Source organism: Colobus angolensis, unplaced genomic scaffold (assembly GCF_000951035.1).
Source record: "Colobus angolensis palliatus isolate OR3802 unplaced genomic scaffold, Cang.pa_1.0 Scaffold298, whole genome shotgun sequence".
In the NCBI taxonomy this organism is placed as follows: Eukaryota; Metazoa; Chordata; class Mammalia; order Primates; family Cercopithecidae; genus Colobus; species Colobus angolensis.
In genome coordinates, this window is record NW_012116243.1 from 4431950 (window position 1) to 4447512 (window position 15563).

At 36.9% G+C, this 15563-nt stretch overlaps 1 protein-coding gene across 1 annotated transcript in view; it reads left to right on the plus strand.

Moving 5' to 3' along the window:
- Positions 1–15563, plus strand: part of MAN2A1 (mannosidase, alpha, class 2A, member 1) — a 173321-nt gene that overhangs the window by 17561 nt on the left and 140197 nt on the right. Inside the window, exons 2-3 of the mRNA XM_011949322.1 lie at positions 6816–7070; positions 9474–9618. Coding sequence (XP_011804712.1) covers positions 6816–7070; positions 9474–9618 — 400 coding nt within the window. The remainder of the gene's footprint in view (positions 1–6815; positions 7071–9473; positions 9619–15563) is intronic.

Sequence of the window (15563 nt, forward strand, 5' to 3'; positions counted from 1 at the left end):
AAAATAATAGTCTCTTGAGCCAGGTTAGTGATGGTAGTGCAAATGGAAGGCTTTTGATTGGACTGTACGGAATCCATAATCTTTGCTCTAGAAAGGGAGTCACGTGCTGTACTATATTCACCAGGTCATGATTGTCATCCTGTGGCCAACGTGGGTCCCATTCTATATTATTTCCCAAACAGCCCGTGAAAACCACCCTATTAATTAGCTCTTTCCCTCCCATTCTTACCTACTTTTTGGGATGCAGTGAAGACTTCTTTTGGATTTTCTTTCTTCAAAAATGGTTAGTGTGTTTTGTTTTTATTTGTATTATTTTTGGTGTGGGTTTATATGCCAAAACATTGAATACTTGGAAGAAAAAGTTACATGCCATTTTTCTTTCTTTCCTTCTTTTTTTTCTCCCAATAAATACTTAAGGTCCTGCTGTGTGCTAGGTAGGTAGGCATCAGGGTACAGTACATTGAGTAAAACAGCCATGGTGCCTGTTGTCAATATAGGGATTCATTTAGTGAGGAGAAGAGGGAAGCAATACACTGAATAACATAGATAATTGTAATAAAACTGTGGAGGAAACAAAAAATAAGTTGAGATAAACCATAACACGAGGAGGCCTGTTTTAGAATGGCTGGGGAAGGCTATGCAGAGGTGACATTTGGCATGAGAGTTAAAGCGTTATGTAAACAGAGACCATGTACAAAGGTTTTAGCGTGGGGTGGGGAGGAGCTGACTTGGAACAGAGATGAGATCAAGGTGAAGCTAAGTTGAGAGAAAGAGATATTCAGTCCTTACTGACCATGGTGTGCAATGTTTTGATTTTGAGGGTACCTAACTAGGTAGAGATTAAAGCCCCTTACTGGAGACCTGAGGACTGTAGGTGTCTTTTTGAGGAGTATGTTTTCTGGACTTAAGTTTGAAAGACAATTTGAGGCATCAGGTAGGCATTTGAATATATGGGTCTGTTTTTCAGAGGCGAGGTTCCAGCAGGAGATATAAATATGGGAGACATCATGGAATTTAAATCATGGAGTGGATGAGATCATGTAAGAGAGTATAGAGAGGTAAGAGGCTCAAGAAGCTAACCTTGAGGCACTCTAACATTTAGAGTTTGGGAGAGAAGGAACCAGCAAAGGAGACTGATAAACAGTTGGCAGGAGGAAAACCTGCATGTTGTACTGGGAATGAGTAAAGAAAACGTTTCCAGAGGGAAGGAGTGCTCCATTGTGCCTGATACTCCCTGAGATGATGGATAAGGTAAGGGCAGAGTGCTTTTCATCAGGCTTGAAACATGGGAGTCTTTGGGGACTTTACAGGGTCAGTTTTGGAGGAGTGGTGAGCAGATGCTGATTGTAATGGGCAGATGAATGAATGGGAGTTTGTAAGGAAGGGGGATAATGAGTAGAGAGAGACTTTCAATAATCCTGGTACATGAAGTGAGTGGGGCTTTGGAGGGAAATGGGAATGTAAGGTGTTTTATTCGGGGTTCTCCAAAAAGACAGAACTGATAGGACACACACACACCACACACACATGAGAAGGGAGTTATTAGGAGAATTGGCTTATTTGATTATGGAGACTGAGAAGTTCCACTATAGGCCATCTGCATCTGCATGCTGGAGAACCAGAGAAGCCGGTAGCAGGACTTAGTCTAAGTCTGAAGGCCTCAGAACCAGAGAAGCCAATAGTGGAACTTAATCCAAGGTGGAAGGCCCAAGAACCCAGGGACCACTGGTGTGAGTCTGGAGTCTAAAGGCTGGAGAACCTGGAGTTCTGACATCCAGTGACAGGAGAGGAAGAGCAGCCAGGCTCTCAGAGAGAGAGAGGGTAAGAATTTGCCCTTTCTCTGCCTTTTTATTCCATCTGGGCTCCCGGTTGATTGGATGGTGATTGCCACATTTAGGACACATCTTCTCCACTTAGTCCACTCACACACCATCTCCTCTGGAAACCCTCTCACAGATACACCTGGGTTTCACTTTCAGTAGATAAAGGATGGGCTCAGTGCCTACTGAAGCCCTGAGAATATTCAGTGTTTGACCAGCTATCTGGATATTCTTTTATCTAGTCAAGTTGAACCCCAAATTAACCATCACATGGGGTTAAGCACAGAAGAGTGGAAGCACAGGAGTTTGACTTTTTTAGATGTACATAGCATATAATAAATATTAAGTTGAACCTTACGAAACTGGTGATACTCGACCTATGAGATTGTTTTACCTATGAGAATGGCAATTTCGTATAGTTTGATCTAATAGAACATGTTATATTACTGAGAATGAGTTGCTTTTAGAAGTGGAGCTTGTTTGAGCAATATTGAGAGGATTTAATCAAAAGGACAAAGAACAGAGTCTTGGAGCAGTTGAGATAAATGGGATTGCTGCTGGGCAGAGGGTTGGCCTTTGAAGCAGGGAGAAGGAAAGACACACACTTTTCCAGGAAGGCAGGAGAAGATACACAGATTCAACCATGCTGGAGGGATCACGGTGAGGCCAATACCCAGCAGGTAGTATCCTATTTGAGGCAAATAATTGTGTAATAAATTTACGGATTTAGCTGTAGATACACATTGATTTTGTTCATAGGACTGAGTGGGTACTGATCCTGTTCTACCTTGTGGTAGACTCTAAGTTTTTTCTCTCAGAGGTCTTTGATAGCTGATTTTTTGCTTGGTTTTTCTCTTTCACTAAAAGTGGAGTAAATCAAATATCATGATCTCCTTCCCCACTCCTGAGCAGTGCAACGCTGTGGCCTCCCTGTAGAACTGATTAGCAAATCAAAGAATAAAGTAGTTTTCTCACAAGTGATTTTCTTGCCCTACAGAAAATTGTCTTTTTCAATGTTATTATCAGTATTCTTTGACTTCTTAGCATAACTGAAGCATTATCTATGATTTCTGTTTCTCTAAGCAGACTACAAGTGCATCCTTTTAAGGTCATTCTACTCTTCTCTGTCACATGTACAGAATTTGCTTATGAGGTGTGTTCATTTCAAGAATTTAACCTGTTTGGAGGGAGACTTCATTCCACTGCATAATATAATTTTAGAAATGATGTTCTTTAGACCATTGTGTGCACATATCCCTAGGCCATAGTTTTCTCCATGTACTTAATTCACTACAGAATTCCAGGTACTGATCATTAATAATATCTTTAAAGCTAAATGAGACTGAAAGTCATCTTTAATGACTGTAGGATCCTTTTTTCATGAACTGTCTCCTCTAATGTTTATTTTGAATAATACTCTTATCCATGGATTATGGGACCAAGGCCATAATAAAAATATTCCCAGTAAGGGTTGTCTTCTTATTCAGTGTGTACTTGTTGAGCTGTAGGCAGTTTTGCTGTGTATGTGGCTCTAAAATGATCTTTTCCTCAAAGTACAGAAAAATCTAGAGAAATGTGGACACTCATGTATTAAGTTTGTAGTATTGTAATATTGTAAGTATAAGATAAAATGTGGTATCTTTTTTTTTTTTTTGAGACTGAGTCTTGCTCTGTCGCCTGGGTTGGAGTGCAGTGACGCGTTCTTGGTTCACTGCAACCTCTGCTTCCCAGGTTCAAGTAATTCTCCTGCGTCAGCCTTCCGAGTATCTGGGACTACAAGTGCTTGCCACCACACCCAGCTAATTTTTATTTTTTATTTTTTTATTATTTATTTTTTTGAGATGAAGTTTCGCTCTTGTTGCCCAGGCTAGGGTGCAGTGGCGCGATCTCAGCTCACCACAACCTCTGCTTCCCAGGTTCAAGCAATTCTCCTGCCTCAGCCTCTCGAGTAGCTGGGATTACAGGTGCCTGCCACCATGTCCAGCTAATTTTGTATTTTTAGTAGAGATGGGGTTTCTCCATGTTGGCCAGGCTGATCTTGAACTCCCGACCTCAGATGATCCACCTGCCTCAGCCTCCCAAAGTGTTGGCATTACAGGTGTGAGCCACTGTGCCTAGCTGCTAATTTTTGTATTTTTAGTAGAGACGGGGTTTCACCATGTTGGCCAGGCTGGTCTGGAACTCCTGACCAGGTGATCCACCCGCCTTGGCCTGCCAAAGTGCTGGGATTACAGGCGTGAGCCACCGCACCTGGACAAAATGTGGTATCTTTAGAAGCTCTGTGATGATGGCATTTTAGACTAAGGTAATGTTTTGTTTTATGGAGATGTGTAGCTGTACTGCTGGCAAGATGAATCAACATGTTCTAATACTGCTTGTAATAGGAGTAACTTGATTTACCATTACCTACTGCGGTAAATTGGTATCTTCAGTATTGGAAATATTCAACAGAATGTATCAGAAGGGATTTCAAAAGCTGTAGTCTATGGTGTTGTGATAAGTGAACAAAAGCATTTCCCCTATTCTAGACAGCCTTTGATAGCATATGTATTTAGGAAAATATATACAGATTGATCAACTGTGTACCTGACTCAAATATTTTTAGTTTCTTTGGGTTGAACTTTGGGTTATGCCAAGGGATCCCCTTTGGTCTTTTCATGGAGAATCGCTTGTAACCAATGTTGATGTGCACTTATAAAGAAGGGTGTAAAGGTTTATAGGACGATACTGCTTGACAGCTTTGCGGATCTGGAATCTACGTGGTTCAACTAGCTTCTCTATTTGAGTCCTGAACTAGTGCACTCATCTCCCGTTTCCTTTGCTTTGCCATTTCCAGTTGTAAAGTGATGTGTGCTCCCTCTCTTGCCTTTCACTAGGGCAGTGGGGCTTGTCTTTCAGGATGAGATCTGTGCTAAAACTTTTTCTTGTCTCTGTGTATGCTGATAAACAGGCTTTAGAGTTCTATCTTGTGGTGATATATCACCCCACCCCATCTTAGATATGACAGTTGCCTTTAAAGGACTACAGTTTTGATGTGTAGGGGTCTCTTTCTGTTATGTGCTTCTAAGTAGAGAGGTCTGTGAGAACATCTTTCAGGTCTAAGGAGGTATATGGCTATCTTGTGCTCCTTTCTTCTCTAACATCAGGGCTATAGATATTCACCCCTGGTGTTGTATTGCCCCCAACCCCTGCCACCCCTGGTGATTTGCTGCTAATTTTGGCTACTTTTTTTTTAAATTCCAAAATCTCTTGCAGTCTCTTCGGACTTCTGCCAATTTTGGCATAGTTTGCTCAAATGATTGGTCTTTTCTTGGTAGATCTCAGTCTCTTAACTTCTCCCTTCCCCTTGTTGAACTGACCAATAATCTGTGAGTATAACCCTTATATCTTGTGTGTTATATGGTCTTTCGTATTTTTTCCTAAAGCATATCATGCTATACATACTATTTTTAAACGGCCTTTTCACCACTCTATCTTCTGAAAATACCTTTCCTTACATTTCTGTTTTAAAACAATTTATGTTTCTAAATTTTCAGTGGCTGACATCCCTTCCATGATGATGAATCTATTGTTTGACCAGTCCCCTACTTTTGGGCATTTGGATATTTTCTGTCTCTTTTCTCTTTTCCCTTCTTCTTTCTTTCCTTTCTGCTTTCCTGTTATTTCCTGGTAATGAGTATCCGGAGTTGTTTGTTCACCATGCATATCGTTTTTAAAAACCCTAGTGGGCCGGGCGCGGTGCTCATGCCTGTAATCCCAGCACTTTGGGAGGCCGAGACGGGCGGATCACGAGGTCAGATTGAGACCATCCTGGCTACCATGGTGAAAACCTGTCTCTACTCAAAAAATACAAAAATTAGCCGGGCGCAGTGGCGGGCGTCTGTAGTCCCAGCTACACGGGAGGCTGAGGCAGGAGAATGGCATGAACCTGGGAGGTGGAGCTTGCAGTGAGTGGAGATGGCGCCACTGCACTCCAGCCTGGGCGACAGAGGGAGACTCCGTCTCAAAAAAAAAAAAAAAAAAAAATAAATAAATAAATAAAACCCTAATGTGGGTTTTTTGAGGCTTTTGCTAGTTATAACGTCACCTTGTATGTTCAAAGACAGAGACCTGTATCTTACGCATGTCTTCCTAGCATACATGCCTGATACAGTGGCCATTCACTAAAGAATTATTGTTGACTTTCAGAAATATGAGGGCCATTTGACAAATAAATGAGTACCTACTATGTACTTGGAACCCAGGATATAGGAGTGAACAAGGTAAAGATTGTCCTTGCTCTCATAAAGTGAGGTACTATTTTGTATAACAAGGTTTATGTTATAGAGATGGTAACCCTCTTAATGTGAGGATCAGTGAAAAAAATTTAAGACACACAGTATAGCAAAAGCAGACTGAATGACTTAGGGTGTGGTTACTTGGGAGATGTTCATGCTTATGGCTAACTGAGTTTACTAATTGATTTTTCCATACATGATATTTCTTATTTAGGATTATCTACTAGTGTTAAGGGGTTGAGATGAAATGATCTTTTTTAAGTTCATACTTTTTTTGACCCTTAAGGGATTGAGATGGAATGATCTTTTTCATGTTCATACTTTTTGGACCCTTGTGAGTAACTCCAGTCAATTATACTTAAATTAAAAATTTCATACTTGAATATAATATGCTGTTGTACTTAGTGATTCCAGAGACCCAAAGATCTTTTAGGACTGAGGTTGGGGGAACAGAAATATTTCCCAAAATATTTTTGGTCTTTCTGTTGCACGTCTTAAAATATGATTAAGATTGCAGCCGTGAAGATTTTCTGCTATAAATTGGTGTTTCAACCCTGGCAGCTGTTCATGCTTTCTGCGATCCCACTTATAAAAGTGGAAAGTGAAGGGTGAGTGGCTGCCCTCGTAGGCAACCACATAATTAAAAAAAAAAAATGTGTATGCCTCAGCAGATCTATATTAGTATTTCATATAGCTGCCTTTTTCTTTTTTATTGTAGGGCCAGCTTTCAATGTTGCAAGAAAAAATAGACCATTTGGAGCGTTTGCTAGCTGAGAATAATGAGATCATCTCAAATATTAGAGACTCAGTCATCAATTTGAGTGATTCTGTGGAGGATGGTCCGAAAAGTTCACAAAGCAATTTCAGCCAAGGTGCTGGCTCACATCTTCTGCCCTCACAATTATCCCTCTCAGTTGACACTGCAGACTGTCTGTTTGCTTCACAAAGTGGAAGTCACAATTCAGATGTGCAGGTAATGTATACATTCATTAGTAATCACTGGGTTTTTTTTTTGTTCTTTTTAAGATTTGATGTGATGTCTGTTCTGACTTGGTAAGTTGCTTAAACTCTTTGGATTATAGTTTCTCTTTTTGTAAAGTACTTTGATTAGTCACATGAACATTAATGTTCTGTTTAGTGATAAAATTCCATAATTCTGTTTTTCTCAGTTTATCTTACTATTTTATACTTATGTGAATACAGTCTTTTTGTATGCTTTTCAGTCTTATTTTCTATAATAGTTGAAAACCTTTAGAGGTTTAAATTTTGCCAGAGATTTTTTTTTTAACCTTCCGTTGGAGAATACAAGAAAAGCCTTGTTCTTGTCATATATTAGTTGTACATTATAGATTTTGTACAAAGTAAGGTTGGACTTTTTTTTTTTTTTTTCCTTGCTTAATATCCTTTTGCAAGAGGGAAGGGAAATATTCTAGAGCTGTACTTTCCAGTATGGAAGCCCCCGTCCACATGTGGCTACTGAGCACTCGAAATGTGACTAATGTGGCTTGAGATGTGCTGTAAGTGTAATATACACACACAGTGTTTCAGACTTAGTGTGCAAAATATCTTAATTCATTTATATGTTGATTATGTGTTAAGATAATATTTTGGATATACTGGGTTAATGAAATATTAAAATTAATTTCAACTGCTTCGTTTTACTAGAAAATTAAAAATTTGGCTTGTATTATATTTCTCTTGGACAGTGCTATTATAGAGGGCAATGGAGTAAAAAACCAGCGTCAGAAAGGCCTTCTGCCTTTCTTAAACTCAGAGTGTTTCACTCACATTGGCTTTGCAAATTAGAGCAAGGCTGTGTTTAACCTTGTGCCTTGTACCAGGAACTGGATTTTGGTGGAAGGATCCTAAGGGGTGAATATTTTAAAGTTTGACAAAATTATTTGGCTTCTGGCCTTGTTTTCGAATATACACTTTCCACTAACTGCTGAGGGGCAGAGAACGTGATATGATCTTGAGGTCATGGCTCACAGGCCAAGCTGGAAGCTGGGGACAGTGGAGCTGGCCAGGTCTTGCACCTGCAACCTCATCAGCTAGAATGTAGCCAGATTCTGATAGGATCAGAATCCTGTGCTTACAGGGATCGCTGTTTCTGTGAGGTTTGACTTTATTCAGTTTTTTTGTTGAGTGCTTCTTAAGTACCTAGCTAGCCTTGTTGTCATCCATGATAAGGAACAGAAAAAAAAAAAAAAAATATATATATATATATATGTATATATTTTTGTTGTTGTTGTGTGGTCTAAATCTGGGCTGGACAGAAAGGAGTTGCAGAGCAACCATGGAAGTCAGGCAGAACAAGTCAGGAGGGTACTGGAAGAGCTGCAGGACTGAAGGAAGAAACAGAGACTGCTAAGACATCTTCCTACCCAGCTCATTTCCAAAGATTTGTCGGCTCATCCTTGGGAAAATTTTATTTTATTTATTAAAGTCATATATTCCATAGGGAAAGAAATATTATTGCCTTAAAATACTTTGTATTGACGTTTATGTAATTTGTTTGGCCTTTAAATTTTTTTTGTAACTCATTTATATATTTGGATGTGAGTTTTGTAATCCAGTTTTAACATAATTTAAATTTTACAAAAGGTTGTTTGGTTGTGTTGTCACATTTAATATTATAAAAACTGTGAAGAACAAAAGTAAAGTTTTAGTTTTTTTTTCCCACTGTTTTTTCCTTTGCATCCAAACGTTATTAGCCAGCAGGAATACTGCATTGAAAAGCTAGAAAACATTAGGATACATAAACGCTAAATCTCAATTTAAAAAATTTTCTCAATTTTTAGATGATTATGCCTAGTTGACCCTGTTGTAGTTTTACTTCTAGGATAAAATAGGTAGGTAGAACATTCCATGTATGCTACATGGAAGAATAGCTATAGATAGGTGTATTTTTGTTCAGGTATAGATTTTTAATATACATGAGATTTACTATAAAATAAAGACAGCTCAAAGTAAAATATCATTTTCAGTATTATTTTTGAAAATACTGAAATATCTGGTCACTATCAAATTTCATCAGAAATTTTTTTCTTGGTTCTTTTTCTATAAATTTCTATTAAATTGTTTTGGAAGTAAAGTAGGGGAAGAAGGAATAGAATGAACTTATTTTTTATGAGAAGCAGATGGGAGAGGATTATTTATCAGGGTAGTTTTGTAGCACAAATAGCATTTCAAGCCTTTAAATGGTGATGAAATATTTTCTACTCTAAACTCCTCAATTAATGTCTACAGAAATAGTTTTATTTTATAAAATATATATGCAGAGTATAGCAGTGAATAATTTTGAGCAAGTATTTACCAACATTAAATTTAAATTAATAATGGTTAAACCTTAATTTTTTTTCTTTTACATTTTTAGATGTTGGATGTTTACAGTCTAATTTCTTTTGACAATCCAGATGGTGGAGTTTGGAAGCAAGGATTTGACATTACTTATGAATCTAATGAATGGGACACTGAACCCCTTCAAGTCTTTGTGGTGCCTCATTCCCATAACGACCCAGGTAAAATTTGCACTTCAAAAAAAAACAGGAGGTTATTAAGTTCCTTTAGGCCTAGAGTCTTTTAATGAGAGTCTGGTAGAGGCCACTTCTCAAATTTTTGAGACATTCTCTGACTTTTAACATTAATGTATTCCTTTTATGTGTCATTATGTTTTAGTGTTCTCATTTTATCAATTTATGTGCCATTCAAGGATAGTATCTGTGCAATATGAAATGGTAATAAACAAAAAAGAAGGGCTTGCTTTTGGGAGAAAAACTGTATACACTTTTAAGAGACTGATTGTTGATTTTAGTAACTTCTTGTAAAATATTGCATGGGAGAAATATTTCATGTCTATGAAGTCTACCTTTAGAAGAGACAGAATACTCATGGGAAAGTTTGAATCTTTAAAAGAGAGAAGCAGTATTAAATGGTTTAAGAACCTTGGTGTTGATTGGTTTCAGGCACATACGAATGTGAGTCTCAGCTCTCTGTATTTATCAGTGTTAGGCAACTTTAGGCAAGTTACTTTATCCCTCTGAGACCTAGTTTTTTCCCTGGTAGAATAAGGATAATAGTATCTGTTTCAGTAGGGTGAAAAGTAAAAGAATCATGTATGACACAACAGTAGCTGCTATCATTATTGTTACTACATATGATGGCGTTTATTTATAGGGGCCATAGATTTTCCCCCCTCCCACTCCCCTCTCAACCGCCAAGATGAGGGGAAATTGTTTCAATTATAATGGGACATAGGATTTGATATACATATTTGTTCGTTTGAGTACACAGACACAGATAATTTAGTTGCCGCATTTTTTTTGGGGGGTTGGGTGGGGGCTGTATTTCTAAAGACTTATTTTGAAGGAGTGTGTTACTTTTCTTAATATCTCGATTTCATGATTACTGTTAGAAGCACTAGTAACCTAATAATTTGAAGGTTTTTTCTTTGCTTCCAACATTCATTTATCTTCTACTTACATTTTTTCCCCATTAGTTTATTGGCAGATATTCCTATTTTTCTATTTCTAAGACAATAAAACATGTTACTTTAGGTCTGGACACATGATTTAGTGAAGCATTTTTTGTGTGTGTGTGTGTGCTGCTTTTGGGTGTGAGATGTAGTCTGTGAGCTTAGATATTGAAATGCTTGGATTTCTAGACTACTTCAATATTTAGTATGCACTGACATGTAAAGTGTATGAAATCAATATTCTGGAAATTTGTGATGAGCAATTACTACACATCAGCTTCTGACTTGATTTCCCTATCTTTGATCTTAATGTCTTTATCTTTTCCTACAAATACTTGTTGGTATTATGTTTTCCTCATATATATTTTAGATTGTCTTTCTCCTTAATCTTAGCCTGTACCTTTTAAATCCAAACTCAAGGAAGGCTGGGCATCATGGAAAGACTTCAGGGATTTGGAACCAGGCAGAATGAGGCTGGTATCTTGGCTCTGCTGTGTGTCCTTGGGCACATTGATCTGTGTATCTGTAAAATGGAGATCATACAGGTGGAGTAGCATCTTAAGCCAGGGTTAGTTATAAAGTAATTATAAAAAGTGATGAAAATTACATCTAATCCAGATTTCTCTGCTATTTATTCACTTGAGTACAGATTAGTTAGTACATTTGCATTTAGGGGATGCATATGAAAAACAGATATCTTTGATTACTAGACTCACACTTAGTGAGGTGAGGTGCTCACACTTAATGTAGGATCTAGACAGCTTTTGGCACTGCAGATTTTTTTCCTCTATAAATCTCATAATCACTGTTGAATATTCAATTATTGAGTGAAATGGTGAAAGAGCCACTTGTAATATCTAAATTTTTAGTTCTCTCTTCTCTTTCTGCCAGTCACATTTAGTTTAATTCTTGTTACTTAATTGGGAGAGTGATGTGATTCCATAGTATAATCTTCCTTGTAGGCTTATAAATATACTTCGAAGTATGTCTTGTGAGTCTTCCTCATATGAAGCCCGCTTCTTCCCTTTTCTTGATTTTTTTAAAAGACCTTTATTCTGTCCCTTTTTCTGCCGTTTTTAATTCCCACCAGTCTCATTTCTTGTTATTCCATACATGGGCTTTTAACTATAATAATAAAATCTATGGTTTACTAGGCAGAGTGCCAGATGTTTTACAGACATTTAGTGCATACCCATGAAGGTTAGTGCCATGCTTCATGATGAAGGTGTTACCAGGTTACACAGCTAACAAGGGGCACCAGAATATTTTCCTGACAATTTACCTGGATCTCCCACTAAAGTAAATTCTAGCGGCAAAGAACATATGCTTCCTATTAAACACACTTTCCTCATGGCCTAGCTGAACACTTGGCATGTAGAATAATTGCCAAAAAAATAAGGCCTTTTTGACCTTTCTCGAAGCCCCTCTGCCACAAACTCATACTACACACACACACCTCCACGCTTGCAGGTCTTCGCAGATGTAAACATTGACAGCATTTTTACTTGGTCTCCTCACTAGAATGTTAGCTCATTAAGGGCTAGAACTTTGTTTTATTCACTGCTGTGTTGGGAATGCCTAGAATCATAACTGGCACATAGTATTGAGTCATTAAGAGTTTGGCTAAATAAGTTAATGAGCTAATGAATCTGACTCTTCAAACTAGGATGAAACATTTGACTTATTCCTTGGCCTGGGCTTTTCTTTTAAGTTCCCTCCTTCCTGATGGCTACTTATTTCTACTCTAAAACAAACAAACAAACAAAAAACTTATTTAAATTACTCTTTTGTAATTTTGTATACTAGAAACAGGCCATAATAAGCTCTTTGGGGGCAGGGATTGCTCTTGATTTTTAGACTTTTTTTGTTGTTGTTTGCATTACTATTCCTGCTTAGTTAGTAGGTCATCTTCTGAGTAGACATTCCTAATAAGTATTCCTGACTGTAATCTCTTTCGGTATCCTAGTAACTATTGCTGAATCTTTTTGTCTTAGTAAAAGATGTTAATGACCCTGACTCTCACACCCTTCTCCACTTGGAAAAAATAATTGTCAGAAACAAATCTTTTAAAACTATAGTGATTTTTGCTGTCAAGCAAAATGCTAGAGAGACGAATCCACTGACTTAATAATTTTCACTATTCCTTAACAAAAGTAATATATTGGCAAACTAAATTATTCTGTGAAAACCTGAATTATTCACATCATGAAAAACCATTCTTTTTAATAGAGGAAAAAGAGAAAGATGTGTTCATATACGCTCCAAGTCAAAATGTGACTCTGTAATGGGAAATCTTTGTATGATACTCCTAAATGAACGTGAGGTTAGGAAGTGTTCTTTCTAAATGAGATTTGTAGAGAGATTTGTTTGCATTTTCTGCAGCAACAATTTAAAACAAGCTTTAACTTAGTAGTTTGTTTCATTGGTGGATTTTTGTCTGTTGGGGATAGAAATATTTGAAATAGATTTTTAAAAAATTGTTGTATTTAGTTCCCCAAATTGTTGTATTTGTGAATTTATGTTGCTGTGTTTTTCTATATATGGATATCTTTCTTTTTGGACTGAGTTGGTAATATCTCTCAAGAAAAGGTAAATTTCACAATATGTTGGTATCTTAATAAAATTCCAAATTATGTTACAGTCTGTGAAAACATGTAACAATTGTCATAAAATATTTAAGTGTTTTACATGAGTACAAACCGAATTGGAAAAGAATTGTGAAGTAAATGCTGATAACTTTGTACTGTTATGCTTTTGAAAGTTTTGAATCGTAGACCATGAAATTAAATGTTAGTTGATTGATACATGTTCATGTTGTATTTAATAAGCTGATTAAAACATAATTACAGCACTTTTGTATCTACAATCTTAATTCTTTGCTTCCCACTAGTTAAACTGCTGAACTATTTGGTTAATTTTACTTCAAAGAAATCACAGTGTGTAGAGAGAAGATAAGGTATACTAAATGGAAGGTTGGACAGCATATTGTTAGTTAAGCAATTTGTGAAATGAACATTAGAAAATAATCCCTCTTGTGGTATGACTCTAAAATAGTAGGAAGACCTAGGCCCAAGAGTTACACTGGAAAATAATTTTCTTTTGTGTATTTGCAATTCTTTTGCAGAATTTTTTATTGACTCAGAGGGTGATTAGGACTTTTCAGCTTTTTTTGTGTATAAAATTAAGAAACAGATGTTTGCATTTAGTATTATGATAATTATGTATCCTTTTAAAAAAGTTTGTAAAAAAAGAATAAAAACATGAGGAAATCAGTGTAATATTTTCAAATATTTCCAAGTATAGTTAGAATTTGAAAATAGTTCTGGTCAGCCATAGTTGGCTAATGTCTCTATCAGGGGTGTCCAATCTTTTGGCTTCCCTGGGCCACATTGGAAGAAGAATTGTCTTGGGCCACACATAAAATACACTAACACTAACAATAGGTGATGAGCTAAAAAATAAAATCGCAAAAAAATTTCGTAATATTTTAAGAAAGTTTGCAAATTCATGTTGAGGCTCATTCAAAGCCATCCTGAGCCACATGCAGCCCGTGGGCCGCAGGTTGGACAAACTTGAAAGGTGGTGGAGACTTAGAAGTCTGGTTGCTAACGGAACTTTACTGATCAGAATGAGACGGTCATCATCAGAAGGAGAAGTTGTATGTGAACACTGTTCGGGGAGTACTTTATTTGGTATAGCTACTGCAGGATAAAGTGGATTTTTTGGTTTTGACTGCCATGATTGGAAATTTTAGTTTCTGGAGCTAAAATTTTTAGTATGAGGAACGACTGAGATCTGGCATTTATTGCCTGTCCCGCATCAGGTGAGTGACAGGTCTTTGTTACTTTTTCCTTTGTGTAATTCTTTAACCCTGAAAAGTGGTAAATTAAGCCACATTTAACAGGTGAGGGCAGCGAGGCTAAGTTAGGGTATAGTAATTTGTTCAAAGTCAGTTAATTTAATTATACATTCTCAGAGGTTGGTGAATTGAAGCTCAGGATTGCCTGATTGTAAAATCTGTGTTTTTTCCATTTATGTCTTTTTATTGCCTCTTAAGGTACTTTATTTAGTTAAAATTATTCTATTCCTTTTCTTCTTGTGTTGTAGGCATTAGCCAATTTAACACGTTTATCTAGACTTAGGATTGTCAATAGAGTTGTTAGATTTAGCAAACAAAAATATAAAATACTCAGTTAAACTTGAATTTTCAATAACAATGAATAGTTTGTGTGTGTGTGTGTCCCAGATATCACATGCAGCATGCTTATACTAAACATTTATTTGTTGTTTATCTGAAATTCAAATTCAACTTCACTCTGCATTTTATCTGACAACCTTAATTGTTAAGAAAATTGTAGCACTTAAGAGTTAAATGGCTCTATATGGCTATCTAGAATTCTATTTTTAGAGATCTCTAAAATATGTGTGTTGAGATTCCTTTTTAGAGGAAGAATAGATGGTTTGGTCTCTCATTGGTCTTTATTCTTTGAGGAGCACATATGTTAAGCAGCTGCTGAGAAATGTAGATGATCATTAAATAGCTCCTCTTTCTCCTAATTTCAGTTACCTTTGTCTATCTTTCAAGCCTGGGTACTTCAAAACTCTCCAGTGCCCTGGTAATACAAATAATTACTAGCACTTAGGGAATTATTATGTTCTGTGCACTATTCTAGGCATTTTACATATATCACATCCATTACTCCTTTCAGCAACTTCATGACAAAGTCCTGTAGTTACCCTCACTTCATAGATGTGGGAGAAGTGGCAGGAGAGAGCATAAGTGATCTGTTCATGGCAGGTCTAGGTTTGAAATCAAGTTATCTTTTTCCAGAACCAGGACTTGTAACAGTTTTTAATATATTGCCTTTTGTGGATAATTCTGAAACCACAGGCTGAGCATATAGGAGGAAAGTCTTTTAAGTATTTCCAAGCCAAATGTCAACTAGTTTAGTATTATTAATCATAAAAAAGATTTTTTTCAACTGTCTTGCA